The 20238-nt window shown below is 38.9% G+C and overlaps 1 protein-coding gene across 4 annotated transcripts in view; it reads left to right on the top strand.

Moving 5' to 3' along the window:
• The window catches only part of TTC8 (tetratricopeptide repeat domain 8), a 58536-nt gene extending 43546 nt beyond the window's left edge, over positions 1-14990 (top strand). For 2 of the 4 annotated variants that reach the window (XM_047863842.1, XM_047863843.1), the window contains 5 exons: positions 6462-6601; positions 7904-8078; positions 8461-8583; positions 11703-11786; positions 14372-14990. In XM_047863842.1, the coding sequence (XP_047719798.1) occupies positions 6462-6601; positions 7904-8078; positions 8461-8583; positions 11703-11786; positions 14372-14488 (639 nt within the window). In that variant the 3' untranslated portion in view covers positions 14489-14990. The remainder of the gene's footprint in view (positions 1-6461; positions 6602-7903; positions 8079-8460; positions 8584-11702; positions 11787-14371) is intronic. The other 2 variants (XM_047863844.1, XM_047863845.1) reach the window with 1 other exon arrangement.
• Positions 14991-20238: the final 5248 nt, after the last annotated feature.

The following is a 20238-nucleotide window of genomic DNA, read 5'->3' on the forward strand; positions in this document are numbered from 1 at the left end:
TTTTAGAGTGGTTTTTTTTTTTTTTTTTGGCAAAAAAAAAAATTGAAACAAACTAATATTTCATCAAAAAGGGGCTGGTTAAATAAATTGTGGTCTATGTCTTGGTGGAAAACTGTGCAAAAATGAAAAAATAATAGGGTAGAGCCCTTTGTATTGATATGGAAAGAGTCAAGACACTGAGAGAAAACAATGAACCATGTATCAGAATGTGTAGAATGATTCTGTTTATGGGTAAAAAATGCATGTGTGTATGTGTGCACATATATGAACAGAATTTTTTTTAATTTAATTTTTTTTTTTAAATTTGCATCCCAACTAGTTAGCATATAGTGCAACACTGATTTCAGGAGATTTCCTTAGTGCCCCTTACCAATTTAGCCCATCCCCCCTCCCACAACCCCTCCAGTAATCCTCAGTTTGTTCTCCATATTTATGAGTCTCTTCTGTTTTGTCCCCCTCCCTGTTTTTATATTATTTTTGTCTCCCTTCTCTTATGTTCATCTGTTTTGTCTTTTAAAGTCCTCATATGAGTGAAGGCATATGATTTTTGTGTTTCTCTGCATGTCGCTGTCCAGTTTTCCCAGCACTACTTGCTAAAGAGACTGTCTTTATTCCATTGGATATTCTTTCCTGCTTTGTCAAAGATTAGTTGGCCATACGTTTGTGGGTCCATTTCTGGGTTCTCTATTCTATTCCATTGATCTGAGTGTCTGTTTTTGTGCCAGTACCATACTGTCTTGATGATGACGGCTTTGTAGTATAGCTTGAAGTCTGGGATTGTGATGCCTCCAGCTTTGGTTTTCTTTTTCAAGATTGCTTTGGCTATTCAGGGTCTTTTCCGGTTCCATACAAATTTTAGGATTGTTTGTTCTAGTTCTGTGAAGATGCTGGTGTTATTTTGATAGGGATTGCATTGAATATGTAGATTGCTTTGGATAGTATTGACATTTTAACAATATTTGTTCTTCCTATCCAGGAGCATGGAATCTTTTTCCATTTTTTTGTGTGTCTTCAATTTCTTTCATAAGCTTTCTATCATTTTCAGTGTATAGATTTTTCACCTCTTTGGTTAGATTTATTCCTAGGTATTTTATGGTTTTTTTGTGCAACTGTAAATGGGATCAATTCCTTGATTTCTCTTTCTGTTGCTTCATTGTTGGTGTATAGGAATGCAACCGATTTCTGTGCATTGATTTTATATCCTGCAACTTTGCTGGATTTATGAATCAATTCTAGCAGTTTTTTGGTGGAATCTTTTGGGTTTTCCATATAGAGTATCATGTCTGCGAAGAGTGAAAGTTTGACTTCCTCCTGGCCGATTTGGATGCCTTTTGTTTCTTTGTGTTGTCTGACTGCAGAGGCTAAGATTTCCAATACTATGTTGAATAACAGTGGGGAGAGTGGACATCCCTGTCTTGTTCCTGACCTTAGGGGGAAAACTTTCAGTTTTTCCCCATTGAGGATGATATTAGCATTGGGTCATTCACATATGGCTTTTATGATCTCGAGGTAGTCTCCTTCTACCCCTACTTTCTTGAGGGTTTTTGTCAGGAAAGGATGCTGTATTTTGTCAAATTCTTTCTCTGTGTCTATTAAGAGGATCTTATGGTTCTTGTCCTTTCTTTTATTGATGTGATGAATCATGTTAATTGTTTTGCAGATATTGAACCAGCCCTGCATCCCAGGTATAAATCCCACTTGGTCGTGGTGAATAATTTTTTTAATGTATTGTTGAATCCACTTGGCTAATATCTTGTTGAGGATTTTTGCATCCATGTTCATCAGGGATATTGGTCTATAGTTCTCCTTTTTAGTGGGGTCTCTGTCTGGTTTTGGAATCAAAGTAATGCTGGCTTCATAGAAAGAGTTTGGAAGTTTTCCTTCCGTTTCTATTTTTTGGGACATCTTCAAGAGAAAAGGTGTTAACTCTTCCTTAAATGTTTGGTAGAATTCCCCTGGAAAGCCATCTGGCCCTGGAGTCTGTTTTTTTGGGAGATTTTTGATTACTAATCGATTTCTTACTGGTTATGGGTCTGTTCAAATTTTCTATTTCTCCCTGTTTCAATTTTGGTAGTGTACATGTTTCTAGGAATTTGTCCATTTCTTACAGATTGCCCATTTTATTGGCATATAATTGCTCATAATATTCTCTTGTTATTGTTTTTATTTCTGCTGTGTTGGTTGTGATCTCTCCTCTTTTATTCTTGGTTTTATTTATTTGGGTCCTTTCCTTTTTCTTTTTGATCAAACTGGCTAATGGTTTATCAATTTTGTTAATTCTTTCAAAGAACCAGCTTCTTGTTTCATTGATCTGTTCTACTGTTTTTTTTGGTTTCGATAGCATTAATTTCTGCTCTAATCTTTATTACTTCCTGTCTTCTGCTGGTGTTGGGTTTTATTTGCTGTTCTTTTTCCAGCTCTTTAAGGCATAAGGTTAGGTTGTGTATCTTTCTTCCTTCTTTAGGAAGGCCTGGATTGCTATATACTTTCCTCTTATGACTGCCTTTACTGCGTCCCAGAGGTTTTGGGTTGTGGTGTTATCATTTTCATTGGCTTCCATATACTTTTTAATTTCCTCTTTAACTTCTTGGTTAGCCCATTCATTCTGTAGTAGGATGTTCTTCAGTCTCCAAGTATTTGTTACCTTCCAAATTTTTTCTTGTGGTTGATTTCGAGTTTCATAGTGTTGTGGTCTGCAAATATGCATGGTATGATCTTGATCATTTTGTACTTACTTAGGGCTGATTTGTGTCCCAGTATATGGTCTATTCTGGAGAATGTTCCATGTGCACTGGAGAAGAATGTATATTCTGCTGCTTTAGGATGAAATGTTCTGAATATATCTGTTAAGTCCATCTGGTCCAGTGTGTCATTCAAAGCCATTGTTTCCTTGTTGATTTAAAAAAAATTTTTTTTTAACATTTATTCATTTTTGAGAGTGAGAGAGACAGAGCATGAGCGTGGGGAGTGAGAGAGAGGGAGACACACAATCCAAAGCAGGCTCCAGGCTCTGAGCTGTCAGCACAGGGCCCGATGCAGAGCTCGAACTCACGGACTGTGAGATCATGACCTGAGCTGAAGTCAGACACTCAACTGACTGAACCACCCAGGCACCCCTCCTTGTTGATATTTTGATTAGATGATCTGTCCATTGCTTTGAGTGGGGTGTTGAGGTCTCCTACCATTATGGTATTACTATCGATGAGTTTCTTTATGTTTGTGATTGATTTATATATTTGGCTGCTCCCACATATATATATATGTGTGCACATATATGAACAGAATTTCTTGAAAAATACTCAAGAAACTATTCACAGAACCTCTGTGACTGGATTTGGGGAGGGGACTTTTACAACTTTTTGCAAAGTTTACATTTATTTAGCATAAACACATATTTTACAATAACACATTTGACTACATATGAGACTGCCAAAAAAATTAGTTTCAGTCTAAAACTCCTCAAGATTACATAAATTAATTATGTGCCCATCAATCAAGTGTACAAACACTTCCAAATAATGTTATAGGACTAATTTTAGAGAACTGAAAGTCTTGAAACAATTATCCATTCAGGCTGGAGTCTTTTTGCATCGGACTGAATTGTGTCCCTCCCAAATTACTATGTTGAAGCTCTAACCCCCAGTGTGATGGCAGAGTTGAGGCCTTTTGAGATAATTAGGTTTAGAGGTGGTTGTGAGGGTGGGGCTCTGATGGTGGGATTAATGCCCTTGAATGAAGAGACACCAGAGTGTGCTGGTGCTAGTTCTGTCTCCCTTCCTCTCTGTCATATGAGGACACAGTGAGAAGGTGACCCTCTATAAGCCAGTAAGAGAGTCCTCACTAGATTCCTGCCATACTGGCATCTTGATCTTGGACTTATAGCCTCCAAATCTGTGGGAAAATAAATTTCTGTTGATTAAGCCACCTAGTCTATGGTATTTTGTCATAGCAGCCCAAGCAGACTGATACACCAACTTTGGCAGCTGTAACACTGAAGCCCTGCACTGTGGGATGTTGTTACCCCAGAAACCAGAAAAGTCATGTTCATGGGGCCCATGTCTCATGGGGCCATTAAATTCAGTGGTCAGGTTGCTGCCTAGGTGTGGAGATTCTTCTTTGGAAGGATAGCATCTTAATCTGCTCAGGCTGTTGTAACAAAATACCATAAACTGGGTGGTTTAAAGAACATAAATTTATTTCTCACAATTCTGGAGGCTGGAAAGTCTAAGATCAAGGTGCTGGCCAATTCATTTCCTGGGGAGGGCTCTTTTCCTGTTCTATAGACAAACTCCTTCTTTCTATAGACTCCTTCTATAGACAAACATCCTTACATGGTGGGGAGAGAGATCATCTCTTTGAAGTCTCTTCTTTAAGGGCTTCAGCCTTATGATCTAAATACCTCCCAAAGACTCTATTCCAAATACTATCACCTTGGAGAATATGAATATGAATTTAGGGGGGACAGAAACATTCAGTCTATAGGAAGGAAGGATTTGGTGTGTGTGCGGGGGTGAGGAGTGAGGTGCTTTCAATGTCATGTGTTCTTTCAAGTCTTACAAGGCTTTTGTTTTACCAAAAAGTAGAAAGTACACTTCTTTTTTTTTTTTTTAATTTTTTTTTTTCAACATTTATTTATTTTTGGGACAGAGAGAGACAGAGCATGAACGGGGGAGGGTCAGAGAGAGGGGGAGACAGAGAATCGGAAACAGGCTCCAGGCTCTGAGCCATCAGCCCAGAGCCTGACGCGGGGCTCGAACTCACGGGCCGCGAGATCGTGACCTGGCTGAAGTCGGACGCTTAACCGACTGCACCACCCAGGCGCCCCAGTAGAAAGTACACTTCTAATGAAAGTCTTTATTATTCATGCTTTTCAATGGGTTCTTATATTCCTAAAATATTAAAGGATATTTGGAATAGCTGCACGTAAAAGCAGTGTAAAATACAGGAGAGAATGACCTCACAACTAATGAATATATCAACAGCCTTGTGTTTTGAAAAAAAAAATTTAGTTATTTTTTTAGCTACAAACAATGAATGAAAACGCCTCTTCTCTTAAAGAACTAAATCCTGGCAGGGCTTTGAATAAGAATTTCAAATATAAAGTATGGGAACAGATATACATCCAGAATGAGTTTGGATCAACTCAGAAATGTTTTACTGGGGTTTTATGGAACTAATCAATATCACCCCCCTTCATCTCTCCAAGTGAAAGATACAAGATTCAGAAAAATGGAAGATAAACCATTAACTTTATTACTGATAACAGCAGAATTGGAGCATGTGGCTTTAGATGTGTGACCAAAAGGACTTGATAGTCTCTGAGTTAGACAGCCTTATCCACCCAGACATGACTGTGCAACCTGCAGAACTTCTGTCCCTGGGAGAGCCCCCTCCACCTGGCAGGGAAGAACAGGGGGGCATGTGACAGGCAGGTTGGCTTCCGAAGAGGTCCAGAAGGGGCTGAGACAAGCATGCTGAGTTTGCCTTCTGGGAATGAGTGAGTAGGAGTGGGAAGAAAGGCCTCAAATATTTTAATATCAATATTTCTCAAAGTGTGGCCCAGGGATTCCCAGGGATCCCCAAGACCCTGTCAGAGGGTCCACAAGGTCAAAACTGGTTTCATATTGCTAAATATTGATGATATTGGTGATAATGGATGTCATTTTTTGATACTGAATAACAAAATGCATTTAATCTCTGTACCGTCCCCTCAGCTGTGCTGTGAACCTGACACTGCTCTAAAAATAATAAAGTCCTGAAATAAAAAACCATACTGAGGTCCACAGAGGTTAAAAAAAATTCTGTGTACTAAGAAAGCATTGTGTGGTCCTTGCTTCTCACAATAAAATATGTTATGATTAAAATCTAACAAAAGATAGGAGTTGTCATCTGATAAGAATGAGTGAGAGGTTCCCACAATGAGTGTCATATAAATTGAGAGGCGGAAAGTGTTATGTGAAGTGAGGGCCTTAGGGATATCTCCATGAGGGCTGTGGAGCCTGCACTGTCCTTGAAGGTGGATTTGAGAGCTAAGACAGTAATAACATTAAATGCATTGATTTATGATTATCAGGGGGACTCCCGGTCTCTCTGCTACCGCTCTTCTCTCCTTTTGTGTCCCCTGTGTGTAGCCACCAAGTTATTCTTTAAAAATGTAAATACAACCATGTTGCTTCTTGGTTCCATCCTTCCTTCCCTCTCTCTTCGCCTCTATTCACATCCGTTAGACTTGCCTGACATTGTATTATCTATTTGTTCATTTGCTTCTCTTCCTACCCACTGTAACCTTGAGGATAGCAACTTTATCTTTTTGTTTGCATTGTGTCCTCAGGGCCTAGAACAGAGTCTGGCACATAATAGGCTCTCAATATTTGTTGAATCAAGTAAAATAAATCAGCCAGAAAAAAAAAAAATTTTTTTCTCAGCAATAAAGTATCACTCTTCTTCTTGATGGAGAATAGGAAATGAACAATATTTCATCAGCAGCTGAATACTACAAAGAAGTTTTGAAACAGGACAATACTCATGTGGAAGCCATTGCATGCATTGGAAGCAACCACTTTTATTCTGATCAACCAGAAATAGCTCTCCGGTTTTACAGGTGTGCTTTACAGTCTTTTTGTAGAACTCCTTTCCTGTGAAATACTGGTGAAACTATAATGGAATGAAAATGTAGACAGGTAATGCATAGACCACGTCTATAGGAGACTAAAAGTTCAAGCACCCAGATGTTTAATGAGCATTAAAGGGACATCTAATAATTTGAACATGCTCAGATATTGGCATCTTGCAGAAACATACCTGGATAATTGAGTTTTTAACACCATGGCATTGTATGAATCAGCCACCCACTGCTTCCATTAATCCCACCACATACAATATAAAGGCCCCGAAGCTGAAATAGTGACAAGATTTGCAAAGAGCAGTGGATGCCAGCTTCTGAGCTCTGATGAGGACCTGAAACAGGTTCCCCTCTTCTGTGAAGTGTTGCCAACTCTTGTCCAAATGATTTTTCAAAGTCTAAATATGTTCTTATCTCTGGTTCTCTTTTGAGAACATCCTTATTTCATCCTACAGATGGTTTCTGAGATTAATTTTTAAATTTTGATTTTCTCTTCCACCCCTAGGTAATATACCAGGAGATAACTGGCAGCTGACAAGAGTTCTTTCCAAATATATGTTAGAAGCATAAAATATAAAATGAATGCTGCCTTAGGCATATGCAGCTGACTCTACACCTCTATCCTCCAAATGGGTCATGGATTTTCCTCAGGGCATCTGGGGTGGATTTTCCTTGGCTTATTTGAACTCTATTGTCCATTGTCCTTTGGGATTAATGATGCATAGAAGCAAATGGGTTTTTTGAGCCCTAGCATGAAAGCTAAGTGAATAATGTGGGGATCCACTGATGGTCTTGTCTTCCTCGATGGAAGCTCATCAGAAGGACCCTAGACACAGCTAAATGACGAAGTACAGATAACCAAAACCAAGATTCAATTCAGCTGAAAACTTGGGGGTAAATCCTAAACACAGCTCTTAAATTAGATTAGAGGTATTAGGGGTTTATTAATTGTCACCAAAACTTTAGGAAGCAAAATGCTTTGGGTTTTCCTTCAGGTCACTCTTTTGTATTTTGGTTCTTTAACAGATCTTTTGGAGGAAAAAACTCATGTATGTTGCTTCAGACTTTGTCCTCTGGACATATTTCCCGTGACTAGTAACATTAAAAAAGACACACTTTTGTATTTGCGGAATGTTTTTTCATTTACTATAATGCTTTCTATTTCTATTCCTTGGGCATGTTAAAAATTATAAAACATTCATTTCTAACTTTGTAAAAAAAAAATAGGTCTTAATATTTATCAAGTTGGTCTGACACCAATATATGCTCTTTTTCAAAAAGGCGGCTCCTACAGATGGGTGTCTATAACTGCCAGCTTTTTAACAATCTGGGACTCTGCTGCTTCTATGCCCAGCAGTATGATATGACTCTGACCTCATTTGAACGTGCCCTTGCTCTGGCTGAAAATGAAGAAGAGGCAGCTGATGTCTGGTACAACTTGGGACATGTGGCTGTGGTAGGTTTTTTCTCTCTCATATTATTTCCGGTGTAGAAAAGGTAGCCATAAATTAGTTTGAAGACATTTTCAGATACCATCAATCCAGGTTTGGTTATGGGCTTGTGTAGCAATGTAGCGATTTCTCAGGGTCACCAGAACTCATTTTATTTTCTCAAGTGAAATCCTCTTACCTACAATTCACACTTGATTATGATCGGTACTTGTTGCTTGGTAGCAGCAAAGACTCACGTGAGGAAAGAAGGGAGGAAGCGTGTGGATCCGCGGATGTGAATACAAGCTTTTTTTTCTTCCTTTTTTTTTTTTATATGAAATTTATTGTCAAATTGGTTTCCATACAACACCCAGTGCTCCTCCCAACGGGTATGCTTTTCTTTTCAAGGGCATCGGAGATACGAATTTGGCCCATCAGTGCTTCAGGCTCGCTCTGGTCAACAACAATAACCACGCTGAGGCCTACAACAACCTGGCCGTGCTGGAGATGCGGAAGGGCCACGTGGAGCAGGTCAGTGAACTACAGTGGCTCAGTAGCTAATCCGGTTTCTCCACAGAAAGGTCGTCAGGGGTAGCTATCTTTACATGCTATAGTTTATAGAAATGAGCTCTAGAGGCTCACTGGCCTGGATTTGAATCCCAGCTCTGTCACATTAGTGATGTGACCTTGGACAAGTTACTTAACCTTTCTGGTTTTTTCTTAACCTTTGGTTTTGTCAGGACAAACCTGCATCGCCCCAAGTCTTCCCTGTCTTAGTGAACTGTGACACAATTCGCAGTCCCCCATCCACCAGCTGGGTGCTCAAACCAAAATCCTAAGAGCCAACCTTGAAAGCGCTCAGTTCCTGCCACCTCACCCCATCATGTCTGGCAAGCCCTGTCAGTTCTTTCTCCAGGTCACATCCCAGATGTGGCCACTTTTCTCCACCACTGCCACCCTTCTCCAAACTGTACTCCTCTCCTGCCTGAACTCGACTACAGGAGTCTCCTAGCTGCTCTTTTGGTCTCTGCTTGCATCAGCAAGTAATTGTACCCTATAACACATCCTCCTCACGACGGCTGAAGGGATTTTTGTTTTTAAACAAGAAAGATTTGGGGGCACCTGGGTGGCTCAGTCAGTTAAGCATCCGACTTTTGATGTCAGCTCAGGTCTTGATCTCAGGGTTGTGAGCTCAAGTCCCGTGTTGGGCTCTGCACTGGGCATGAAGCCTACTTAAAAAAAAAAATCAAATAAAACAATAATTTTCTACTACTTTGCTCAGCATCCTCCAAATGCTTTCCTTTTTGCTTGGAATGAAATATGGATTCAAACCTTGGCCTACAGGGCCCGCATCATCTGGCCTCTGGCTCTCTGTCAGACCACACGTTTTGTTACTTCTCCCTTCCTGCCAACTCTCAGACTTCCGGACACATCCAGAAGTCTGCTCTGCACATACGCTGTGCCTGTTCTTACTTTACGGCCTTTGGAATGTTCTTCTTTCAGATCCTGCGGCGACTTTTTCTTCTTTTTGTCATTTGAGTCTTAGCTTAATTGCCACCTCCCTGCAAAGGTCATTTCAAACATCGGTTTAAAGGAGCCCTCCGCCACTGTCACATCTCCTATTTTTTCCTTCACAGTACTTATTTTATCAAATATGTTCATATGTATATGTAATGTGGCATGGCAGCCACATGAAAATAGCGACCTTGTTTCTCTTCCAGCTGCCAGATGTTCAGCATCAAAAACAGTGTCTGGCAGGTGGTAGGTGCTGGGCCAGTATTTGTGAAATGAATGAACAGTATATAAAATGGCGTTAATAACAGAACCTGCAGGTGTTTGGGGAGGATTCGCCGATTATGCACGTAAAGCACTTGGCTTGGTAGCATAGTATTGAGCACGGGGCAGACGCTTAAAAAATCACTTTATCATAAAAAAGAAGTTTAAATGGCTAAATACACTTTACAGTATTAGTGACAATCGAGGATAGATAAGTATTGCATTCCAAACTTTAGAGATGAAGAAACAGGGACTCCAGGAGGTAAGTGACATAGCGAACACCATGGCAGGAATGTTAACCTCTAACCTGGTCTCCTAAGCACAGTGATAAACTTGTAACAAAACAAGGAAATGAACATCCTTGGACATTACCTTTATGTCATCAGTTCCCCCAAATAAGACAGATTTGTATTTTATAAACAAAAACTAACTACAGATGACTCTTGAACAACACAGAATTAGGGGTGCTGACCCCTTCATGTAGTTGAAAATTCAAGTTTTACTTTTGACCTTCCCCCAAAACTTAACTAAGATCCCACTGTTGACTAGAAGCCTTACCAAGAACGTACACAGTCCATCAACATATTGTCTTGTATGTTATATGTACTATGTTATCTTGTGTGTTATATGTACATATATTTTGTATGTTACATGTAGTCTACAGTAGAGTAAGCTAGAGAAAAGAAAATGTTATTCAGAAAATCATAAGGGAGAGAACACACATTAATAGTACTGTCCTGTATGTATTGGAAAAATCCACATGCAAGTGGACCCATGCAGTTCAAACCCGTGTTGTTCCAGGGTCAACTGTACTCCAAATGGGAACTTATTCTGCCATGGAACTTGGCCTATCTCCATATGAAGCAAGTGCTTTTGTGATTTTTCTCTGTCCCCATGTCAGTGATCTTTGTTTCCTACTTATTACAGTTTCTCTAGTATTCAACCAATTTGAAATGTTTTGGTGAAAGATTTCATGCTGCTAGCCCCTATTTTATTATTAAAAATTATACATCAATTGAAAGAAAAACAGCTAATCATAAAACAAACAAACAAATCAATATCTACCATCCCATATGTTACTTTCCATTAAAAATAAAAAGATGCACAATTTGTCCACAGGTCATGGATGGAGGTTTTGGGTTTAGTTACACGTTGGAGGGATATTCAGCAGTGTGGAAGGGGGAGTCTGTGGTCCTAACAATGAATGTGTGAGCATCTCTTGTCTATCAGTGGTCACTGCAATGCATGATCATTTGAGTCTGTAGGGGATGAAAAATGATGCGAATTTTGCTTCTTGAGTACATGAGATGACAGAGAGCTTGTCATTTTCAGTTGCACTCACTTGTTACTGTGAGGTCAACAGTGTATTAAATGCTCATCACCATTCTCCAGCACAGAACTTGGGGCTTAGAAATTTACTATTTTTTTTTAATTGTTTTTTGTAGCATCAGAGAACGAGTCATTAGAAGCCTAAGAAATCAATCAACAGCAATAAAACAAGAATAAGCCTTTTTTTTGCATTGAGAAGATTGTATTTTGATTTGTTTGTCGTATTAAAATATAAACTTTACGAGAACAATGATTCTTGACTTTATAACTACTCTTAATTCTCTTCATACTTTGAAGCAATTTTATTATTAATATAATTTTGGCAAGATATAAGTATTGTATTTCGGTAAGTTGTGTTTCGTGAGGCGTGTCATCTGTATTTATCACAGGATCATGTTTATTAAGGTCCTATCTTGGATAAAAGACTCTTTTACCAAAAACAAAACCAAAAAACAAAAAAACCCATAATTACAAATATAGTGCTGATAGATGTTCATGTATCCTTGGTTTTCTTTTCTTTCCTTTTTTTCTTTTTTTAAATATAGGCAAGAGCACTGTTACAAACTGCCTCATCCTTAGCACCCCATATGTACGAGCCACATTTTAATTTTGCAACGGTCTCTGATAAGGTATTTTCTTTCTTTATCAATTCCTCATCTGATCTGTTTCTTTTTCTTGGTTTTTAAAATACAGATAAGGAAATTCTAACGTTTTGAAAGAAGCGATTTTTTTTAAACATTATATACACATGTCTTTCACTTGAAGGGATAGTTTGATACACTGTAAAGAAATTTATCACTGGATATGGACTAAACTTAATATTGTAGATTGCATTATAGATGATCTGTTATAGATTACAGAACTATTTTATTTTTAAAATATGATATTTAGTCATGAAAAAATACTCATTAAGTAACGCCTGGTTGAGGAAGGATTTAGTAATTGGCTTTTATTGCAAAGAAATCCTGTCTGTCATTATTGCTATAAAATTAGGGATATGGGTGAACAATGTGGGGAAAATACAACTGTTAATACTGTGTTACAAGTCAGTTAATAACCAAGAGCTAGAAGGAGCACCGTTTCCAATAACAAGAGGAAAAACAGATAAAAAGTATCTGATAAGTTTTACTTGGAAATCTTTCTTTTTAACATGGAAGAAAGGTGAGTTTCAAGGGTAAGGAAATGGCTAAAAATATTTGCTGTGTAAAGACTCTTTATAGACCAGAAGACATTATAAAAATGTCATTTTTTATAGCACAAACATCAAGCTATCCTAACTTGCATTTCTGCTTGGAAATAAGTTGTCATTTTCTTAAACATTATTTTTTTAAGTTTATTTATTTTGAGAGGGAGGGAGGGGCAGAGAGAGAGAGAGGGAAAGAGAGAATCCTGAGCATGCTCTGTGCTTGAACTTACGAACCGTGAGATCAAGACCTGAGCCGAGATCCAGAGTCAGATGCTTAACCGACTGAGCCACCCAGGCGCCCCACAGAAGTCGTCATTTTTGAGTGCTCGTAAGTGCTAGCCCCTGTTCCAGGTGCTCCTATACACCATCTCGAGTTCTCCCAACAACCCTGCCACGTATATTTCCCTCACCTTCCTGACTCGTGTTTTTATACAACTGTTGGTTCATTTACTGAACTTCTACTATGTATCAAGCACTGTTGTAGGCACAGGATGTTAGTGAATAAAACAAAACGTCTACTTCATGCTTACATTCTAATGGAACCCAGGGCTGCTTGAGCTTAAAAGACTCCCCTGGAGTCACATGGCCATGGCAGGTTCAGAATTTGTATCCAGACCCCAACGATGCCCAGGTGTTTTCCACTGCACTGTGCTGCCATTTAGTTAAACCACAAAGGGTTGATACCTTCCTTTCCCATATCACATTTTAATAATCTATAACTCAAATGAGAGACTTCTTTACACAGAAGGCTATACTTTCGGTAAGAGAAAATGGTATGTTAAAAAGAAATGCTATGATTTTTTTAAAAAAGAAACTCATGTTTTTAATATGTGTTATATGTTTCAAAAAAAAAAAAAAACCCTGCCAGATTTGAATTATCTAGGTTTGTGTGTGCACACACTAAAAAATTCTCACTTTTTTATGAACGCATGCATGAATCTAGGTCTATTCAGATGGATCCAGATACTGTGTGTGCTTTTCTTTGGGACTGGACTTTAACACAAAAGTGTATTGAAAATCAGAGACAACTGATTACTTAAAAACTTCTAAAACCCCCACATCACTGGCACCCTTTAAAACCTCCCTGAGCATGTTATTGTATCTTTTTTTTTTTTTAAGGCTTATTTAGAGAGAGAGAGACAGAGACAGAGAGAGAGAGAGAGAATGCAGGTGCACATGGGGGAGGGTCAGGGAGAGAAGTACAGAGAGAGAGAGAGAGAGAGAGAGAGAGAGAGAGAATCCCAAGCAGGCTCCGTGCCATCAGTGCAGAGACCAGGGCGGAGCTCCGACCCAGGAACTGTTGAGATCACGAGCTAAGTGGAATCAAGAGTCTCACACTTAACTGACTAAGCCACCCTAGTGCCCATTATTGTATCTTATATATAACAGTTTTTGCTTGAATTTTCTGTCTAAAAAATTCTGCCCGAGGGGTGCCTGGGTAGCTCAGTCAGGTGAGCATCCAACTCTTGATTTCAGCTCAGGTCATGATGTCACAGTTTGTGAGTTCCAGCAGCCCCCGGTCAGGCTCTGTGCTGATGGTGTGGGGCCTGCTTAGGATTCTCTCTCCTTCTTGCTCTGCCCCTCTCCTGCTCACATGGTCTCTCTCTCTCTCTGAAAATAAATAAACTTAAAAAAAAGAAGATAATGCCCTAGCCAAAATTTGTCTTTGTGGCACATTACAAATCGTTGTCCTAAGACATTCTGAAACTATATAGAGCTGGGTGTTGTAGTATGCAAATGTTATTTTATTTTTATAACACTGTCTGTGATAGGAAACGAAAACACAGGCTTATGAATTCATAACTAGACTGCTGTAATGGAGCAGAATTTATATGATTGGTTGTTTTATATTTCTCCCATTTTACAAGACTGAATTGTAATCTAGGTGAAAGGATTCTAGAATCAAAGAGCATAATCGAGCGATTTACCCTTAAGACCCCTTTGATTTTCTACAGTGTACAGATAGTACATCTTTTTTCGACTTTCTTACTCATTTTTTTTCTGGTCTTATTCTGGTATTTCTTACAGATTGGAGATCTCCAGAGAAGCTACGTTGCTGCTCAGAAATCTGAAGCAGCATTTCCAGATCATGTGGATACCCAACATTTAATTAAACAGTTAAAGCAGCATTTTGCTATGCTCTGATTGTCCCTGAGACCAAGTATATTCTTACGATGGGGCATTGCACAAGGGAAAAAGTAGTGTGCTTTTATGTATAGGATATACACGCCTTGCTTGATATTAGTGAAGATGGCGTACGGGAGTTTGCACAAGAATGCGTAATGAACACTTTATAATAACAACTTTCTAAGACAGGATGTGCTATTTGTAAGTAGATCGTGAAAACTTCTCCCCCACATTATATGGTATGTGTTTGTTTATAATGTTTCTGAAACATTTTCATGAATTTCCTCAAATTTTTATTAATGCACATTTTTAATGTCCCTGACCTGGCCATTAGCTAGCATGTAGCTTTAGAGGTCTGAAACCTGCCATAAAAATTCCACTTTTATGGCTAAAAATGTGTATATATATTCCAGTTAGAGAGTTTACTTAGAGCTTAAAATTGTATTTAAAACTCTTTATCAAATGCTTTGTAAGACACTGTACATTTTATGTATTATGCTTTAAAATAAATCAGTGTGTAGAACACCATCATTCTGTCATTTTCCATGATTTTTTATTTTAGTTATCTCAGAAAAAACAAGTTTTTTCCGAAGTCCAGTAATCTTAGAAATCAAGTCATTATTTTAATTTTACTTGAAATGATGTACCACCAATTTTGTATTTTCCTCAGAAGCTATTTATGGATATCACACTTTCAATAGAAGAGAATCAGGGTTAGAAATGGAGTCACAGGCCCGGAGTCCCATGGGCGGTCAGCCCCGAGAGGGTTAGGCCAGATCACTGGACCACGTATTGCAAAATCCTGCAAAGGCTCTTGAACTTGTCTCTCCTACATGTAGTGGAATTCTCATTAACGTGTTCACACAAGGAAATGTGTCAAAGGAACAAAGCCACCCAAATTCGTAGTTTGGACTTTGGGACCCATCCATGTGATTTTTCAAAAAGTTCTTAATTCCGTGAAAACTAACTTACAGATACCTATTTGTTTCTGTTCAGATTTGTAGGAGTAGGATTGCTTAGCTGACAGAACAAAAAGATGTGAATTGGAGGCATTATGGAGTATGAGAGGCTGGGAGGAGTTTTAGAGAAGACGTAGATGAATCATGGCGGCCCAGATGAAGGAAGCAAAGCCCAGCGGGCTGGTGGTATGGCCATGACTAGAACCCAAGATTTCACTCTTGTGCTTTTACTCTTCTTGGCTCCCCAGGATATATGCTAGCGCTTGTTTCTTAGCTCATGAGAATTTCCTCAAGCACGATCACATGTCTTAATTCTGTATTCAATATCTAGGCTGAAATCTTATAACGTGAGTCATTTTCTTAGTTAATGGAAAATAAAAGTAATCGCAAAGGCTTGCATTTACCGTGGATGTTGTATGCACCCAGCCCTACTCTAAGTACTTGATGTGGATTAATCCTTTCCTTCCCACTGTAGTCCTAGAAGGTGCCGTTACTCTCATTTTACTTATCAGAAAAATGAAGCACAGAGAAGTTAACATGCTCAGGGTTATAAAGCTAATAAGCGGCAGAGCTGGGATTCAAATGCAGGCAGCGTGGCCCTTGAGGATGTGCTCTTACCCCTTATATGAAATCACCTAGTGTTTCTTCTATAAATAAAGCTACTACTGCTTTTTAAGTTTATTTATTTTAAGAGAGATAGCATGCGTGCAAGTGTGAGTGAGGGAGGGGTAGGAGAGGGAGAGACAGAATCCCAACCAGGCTCCACACCATCAGCACAGAGCCCAACACGGGGCTCGAACTCACAAACCATGAGGTCATGACCTGAGCCAAGATCAAGAGTCAGATGCTCAACCAACTAAGCCACCCAGGTGCCCCTAAAGCTACTACTGTTTAAAATGAATGACATATGCGTTAGTAAAATCGGGTAATAAGCTAATATTAACAGCAAAAAATAAATGAGTCAGCATTCCTAAGGTAATATGAAGATATTTTCGTCTTGAATTTATGTTAATTCGATGTGAACACCAATGCAAAGTATGAGTCAGGATGGCTCCAGGCAGAATGATGGCATAAGAGAACACCGTGCGTCAAGAGCTACATATATCTTCGCAACAAAAATTACTTCTGGACTGCATAACTGGCTTCTGTGCCAACATTATTTTTAATGTTTATTTATTTCTGAGAGAGAGAGGGGGAGAGAGAGCATGAGTGAGCAGGGTAGGGGCAGAGAGAGGGAGACACAGAATCTGAAGCAGGCTCTAGCCTCTGAGCTGTCCAGTACAGAGCTCGATGCGGGGGCTTGAACTCACTAGGCACAAGATCATGACGGGAGCCAAAGTCGGACACTTAACTGACTGAGCCACCTAGGCACCTGTGCCAACATCTCTATAGAAGGAAGGCTAACAATTGTCTTCTACCCTGGCTAAAAAGGTGTTCAGTCCATTTACAAATTGTCTGAGCAAAGTTAACTTCAGCTTCCCACTGATGAAGATAGGATCTGGCAAGACCATTGCCTGCACAATAATTGCTGAGGTTGGAAGTTCCTTCCCAAATATGTCACATCCTAACCTACTCATTGTTCTGTTACATATCCGAATAGTATGTCCCAGCATCAGAGCACCCAACAGACTTTATGGCCTCGAGATGAGAAAATTAATAAAGATAGCATATCACTACATCTTTAATGTGGTTTCCACCACTAACTCTTTATTAACATGAGGGATTTCTATCAAGAGCTTTCAACTGGGATTGAGTTTAAGCATTCAGAAAAACAACAAGCTTTCCAAACTTCTGTGTAGGACTCAACATTGGAAAAGAACCCAGAAATTGAATTTTGTTAAAGGCCATTACTGGATAGTTTTAAGTTCTAGGGAACATATAAATTGGAATGGTCCATGGATATGTTCCAGAGTTCCAAAGTAGTTACCTAGGCTCAGATATTAGGGGGAAAGTTTTATTTAGCAATGTGAAAACAGTTGTACATCTTTTCATATACATGGCATTAGTCCTATGTTTGGCTGACTGGAAGCAACATTTTTGAGAGATGCTGTGATTTTATGTCCTTGATATTAAAGCCAAATTCTTGAGATGAAAGAACAGGGATTAATAAAAATTAAATTATAATCCTTAGGGACTATAATATTTCCTGCACTGTGATCCTTCTCCCTCCTTGCATCCTGACTAGTAAGGAGTAGTTTGCTGGTGAAACGTAAATGACAGAAACTTCTGGAGACAGCAACCATATTATCCTAGGGAAGGAAAAGCCAAACCTAGACAGATTTAGGAAGAATTTTTTTTGTGTGTGTATTTAAATAAAGTGGACCCTTTTCCAGTGTTTGAAACTCAAGTTTCTATGGGCTCCAGCACTTTATAATGGTCACGGCCACTGCCTCTCACCTGCTCTGATCTGATAGCTTCAATTTCTTTCTCTATAGAATTTTTTTCTCTCTTTCTCTTAAAGTTTGTTTATTTTAGGGGTGCCTGGGTGAGTCAGTCAGTTAACCACCTGACTCTTGGTCTCAGCTCATGTCATGATCTTGTGGTTCGTGAGTTTGAGCCCCGCATTGGGCTGCACACTTACAATGCAAGGTCTGTTTGGGATTCTATCTCTCCTGCTATATGACCCTCCCCCACTCACTCTGTTTTTCTCAAATAAATAAATTAATTTTCAAAAATTTAAAGTTTATTTATTTTGAGAGAAAGAGTGTGAATGGGAGAGGGGCAGAGAGAATCCCAAGCAGTCTCCTCACCCTCAGTGCAGAGCTTAATGTGGGGTTTGAATTCACGAACTGTGAGATCATGACTCAAACCAAAATAAAAAGTCGAACACTCAACCCACTGAACTACCCAGGCACCCTGTCTCTCTCTGTCTTTAAAATCATGGTCCCTTTAAGTCTCTTCCTTTCTAGCACAACCCTAGCTCCTTTGTCATAACATCATGAAAGGGCAGGTGATGTTTGTTGCTTACTTCCTCATTGCATTTATTCTTTGACCCTCTTCAGTCTGGCTTCAAATCCAGCCACTACTGGGAGCCCTTCCATTGAGGTCACTAATTACTCCCATTTAGCAAATCCAGAGTTGTTTGTTTTTTTTTTAACATAACAGCTTTTTATTCATATTATTTATATACCATACAACTCTCTCTTTTAAAATGTACCATTTGGTGATTTTTAATATGATTACAGTTGAACGGCCATCACTATAATCAATTTTATTTTATGTTTTTAATGTTTATTTTTGAGAGAAAGAGAGAGTGTGTGTGCAAGTGGGGGAGACACTGAATCTGAAACAGGCTCCAGGCTCTGAACTGTCAGCACAGAGCCCAATGTGGGGCTCGAACTCACAAATCATGATATCATGACCTGAGTTGAAGTAGGACGCTTAACCGACTGAGCCACCCAGACACCCCAACTATAATCAGTTTTAAAAGACCTGTACACTGGAACTATAAGAAAACTATAAGACATTCACAAAAACCCAGAAGACATAAGTAAATGGAAAGATATTATACTCATGAATTGGAATACTGTTAAAATGCCCATACTATCCAAAGCAATCTACAAATTCATTTGCAATCCCTATCAAATGTTCAATGACATTTTTCACAGAAATAGATATTGAAACGTTTTTCACAATCCTAAAATTTGTATGGAAGTACAAAAAAATATCAAAAAGCTAAATCAATCTTGAGAAAGAATAACAAAACTGGAGGTATCACACATCCTGATTGCAAACTATATTACAAAGCTATAATCAAAACAGTGTGTGGTGTTGGCATAAAAACATATATACAGATCAATGGAAAAGGATAAGGAGCCTAGAAATAACCCACACATATATGATCAGTTTAGGACAAAGGGGCCAACTATGTGCAATGGGAAAAGACAGTCTCTTCAATAAATGGGGTTAGGAAAACTGGACAGTCGCATGAATGAAACTGGACCGCTATCAAACCCCTGCACAAAAATCAAGTCCAAACAAAGTAAGTACTTGAATGTAATATCTGAAGCCATAAAACTCCTATAAGGAAACCAACGGTAAGCTCCTTGACGTTGGTTTTCGCAAATTTTTGGACTGGACACCAAAAGCATAGGCAACGAACAAAAATAAACCAGTTGGACTACATCAAACCAAAAGGCTTCTGCATGGCAAAGAAAACCATCAACAAAATGAAAAGGCAACATATCGAACAGGAGAAAATATTTGAGAATCATATATCTAATAAGGGGTTAATATCCAAAATATATAAAGAATTCATACAACACAATGGCAAAAAAAAATCTTATTAAAAACGGGCAAAGGATCTGAATAGACATTTTTGCACGGAAGACACACAGATGGCCAACAGGTACATGAAAAGGTGTTCAACATCACTAACCATCAGGGAAATGCAAATCAAAAGCACAGTAAGATATCACCCCATACCTGTTAGAATGGCTATTATCAAATTACAAGAAATAAGCGTTGGTGAGAATGTGGAGAAAAGGGAACCCTTGTGCACTGATGGTGGGAGTGTACATTGGTGCAGCCCCTATGGGAAATGGTATGGAGGTTGTTAAAAGAATTAAAAACAGAGTGGTCCTATGATCCAGTAGTTCCAGTTCTGGGTATTTGACTGAAGGAAGCAAAAATAACAACTCAAAAAGGGATCTGTATCCCCATGTTCACTGCAGCATTACTTAAAATAGCCAAGATATGGAAGCAATGTTAAATGTCCACTGAATGGATAAAGAAAATGTGGGCTATGTATACAATGGAACATTACTCAGCTTTAAAAAAGAAGGAAATCCTGCTATTTGCAACAACACA

This window comes from Prionailurus viverrinus, chromosome B3, assembly GCF_022837055.1.
Source record: "Prionailurus viverrinus isolate Anna chromosome B3, UM_Priviv_1.0, whole genome shotgun sequence".
Lineage (NCBI taxonomy): Eukaryota > Metazoa > Chordata > Mammalia > Carnivora > Felidae > Prionailurus > Prionailurus viverrinus.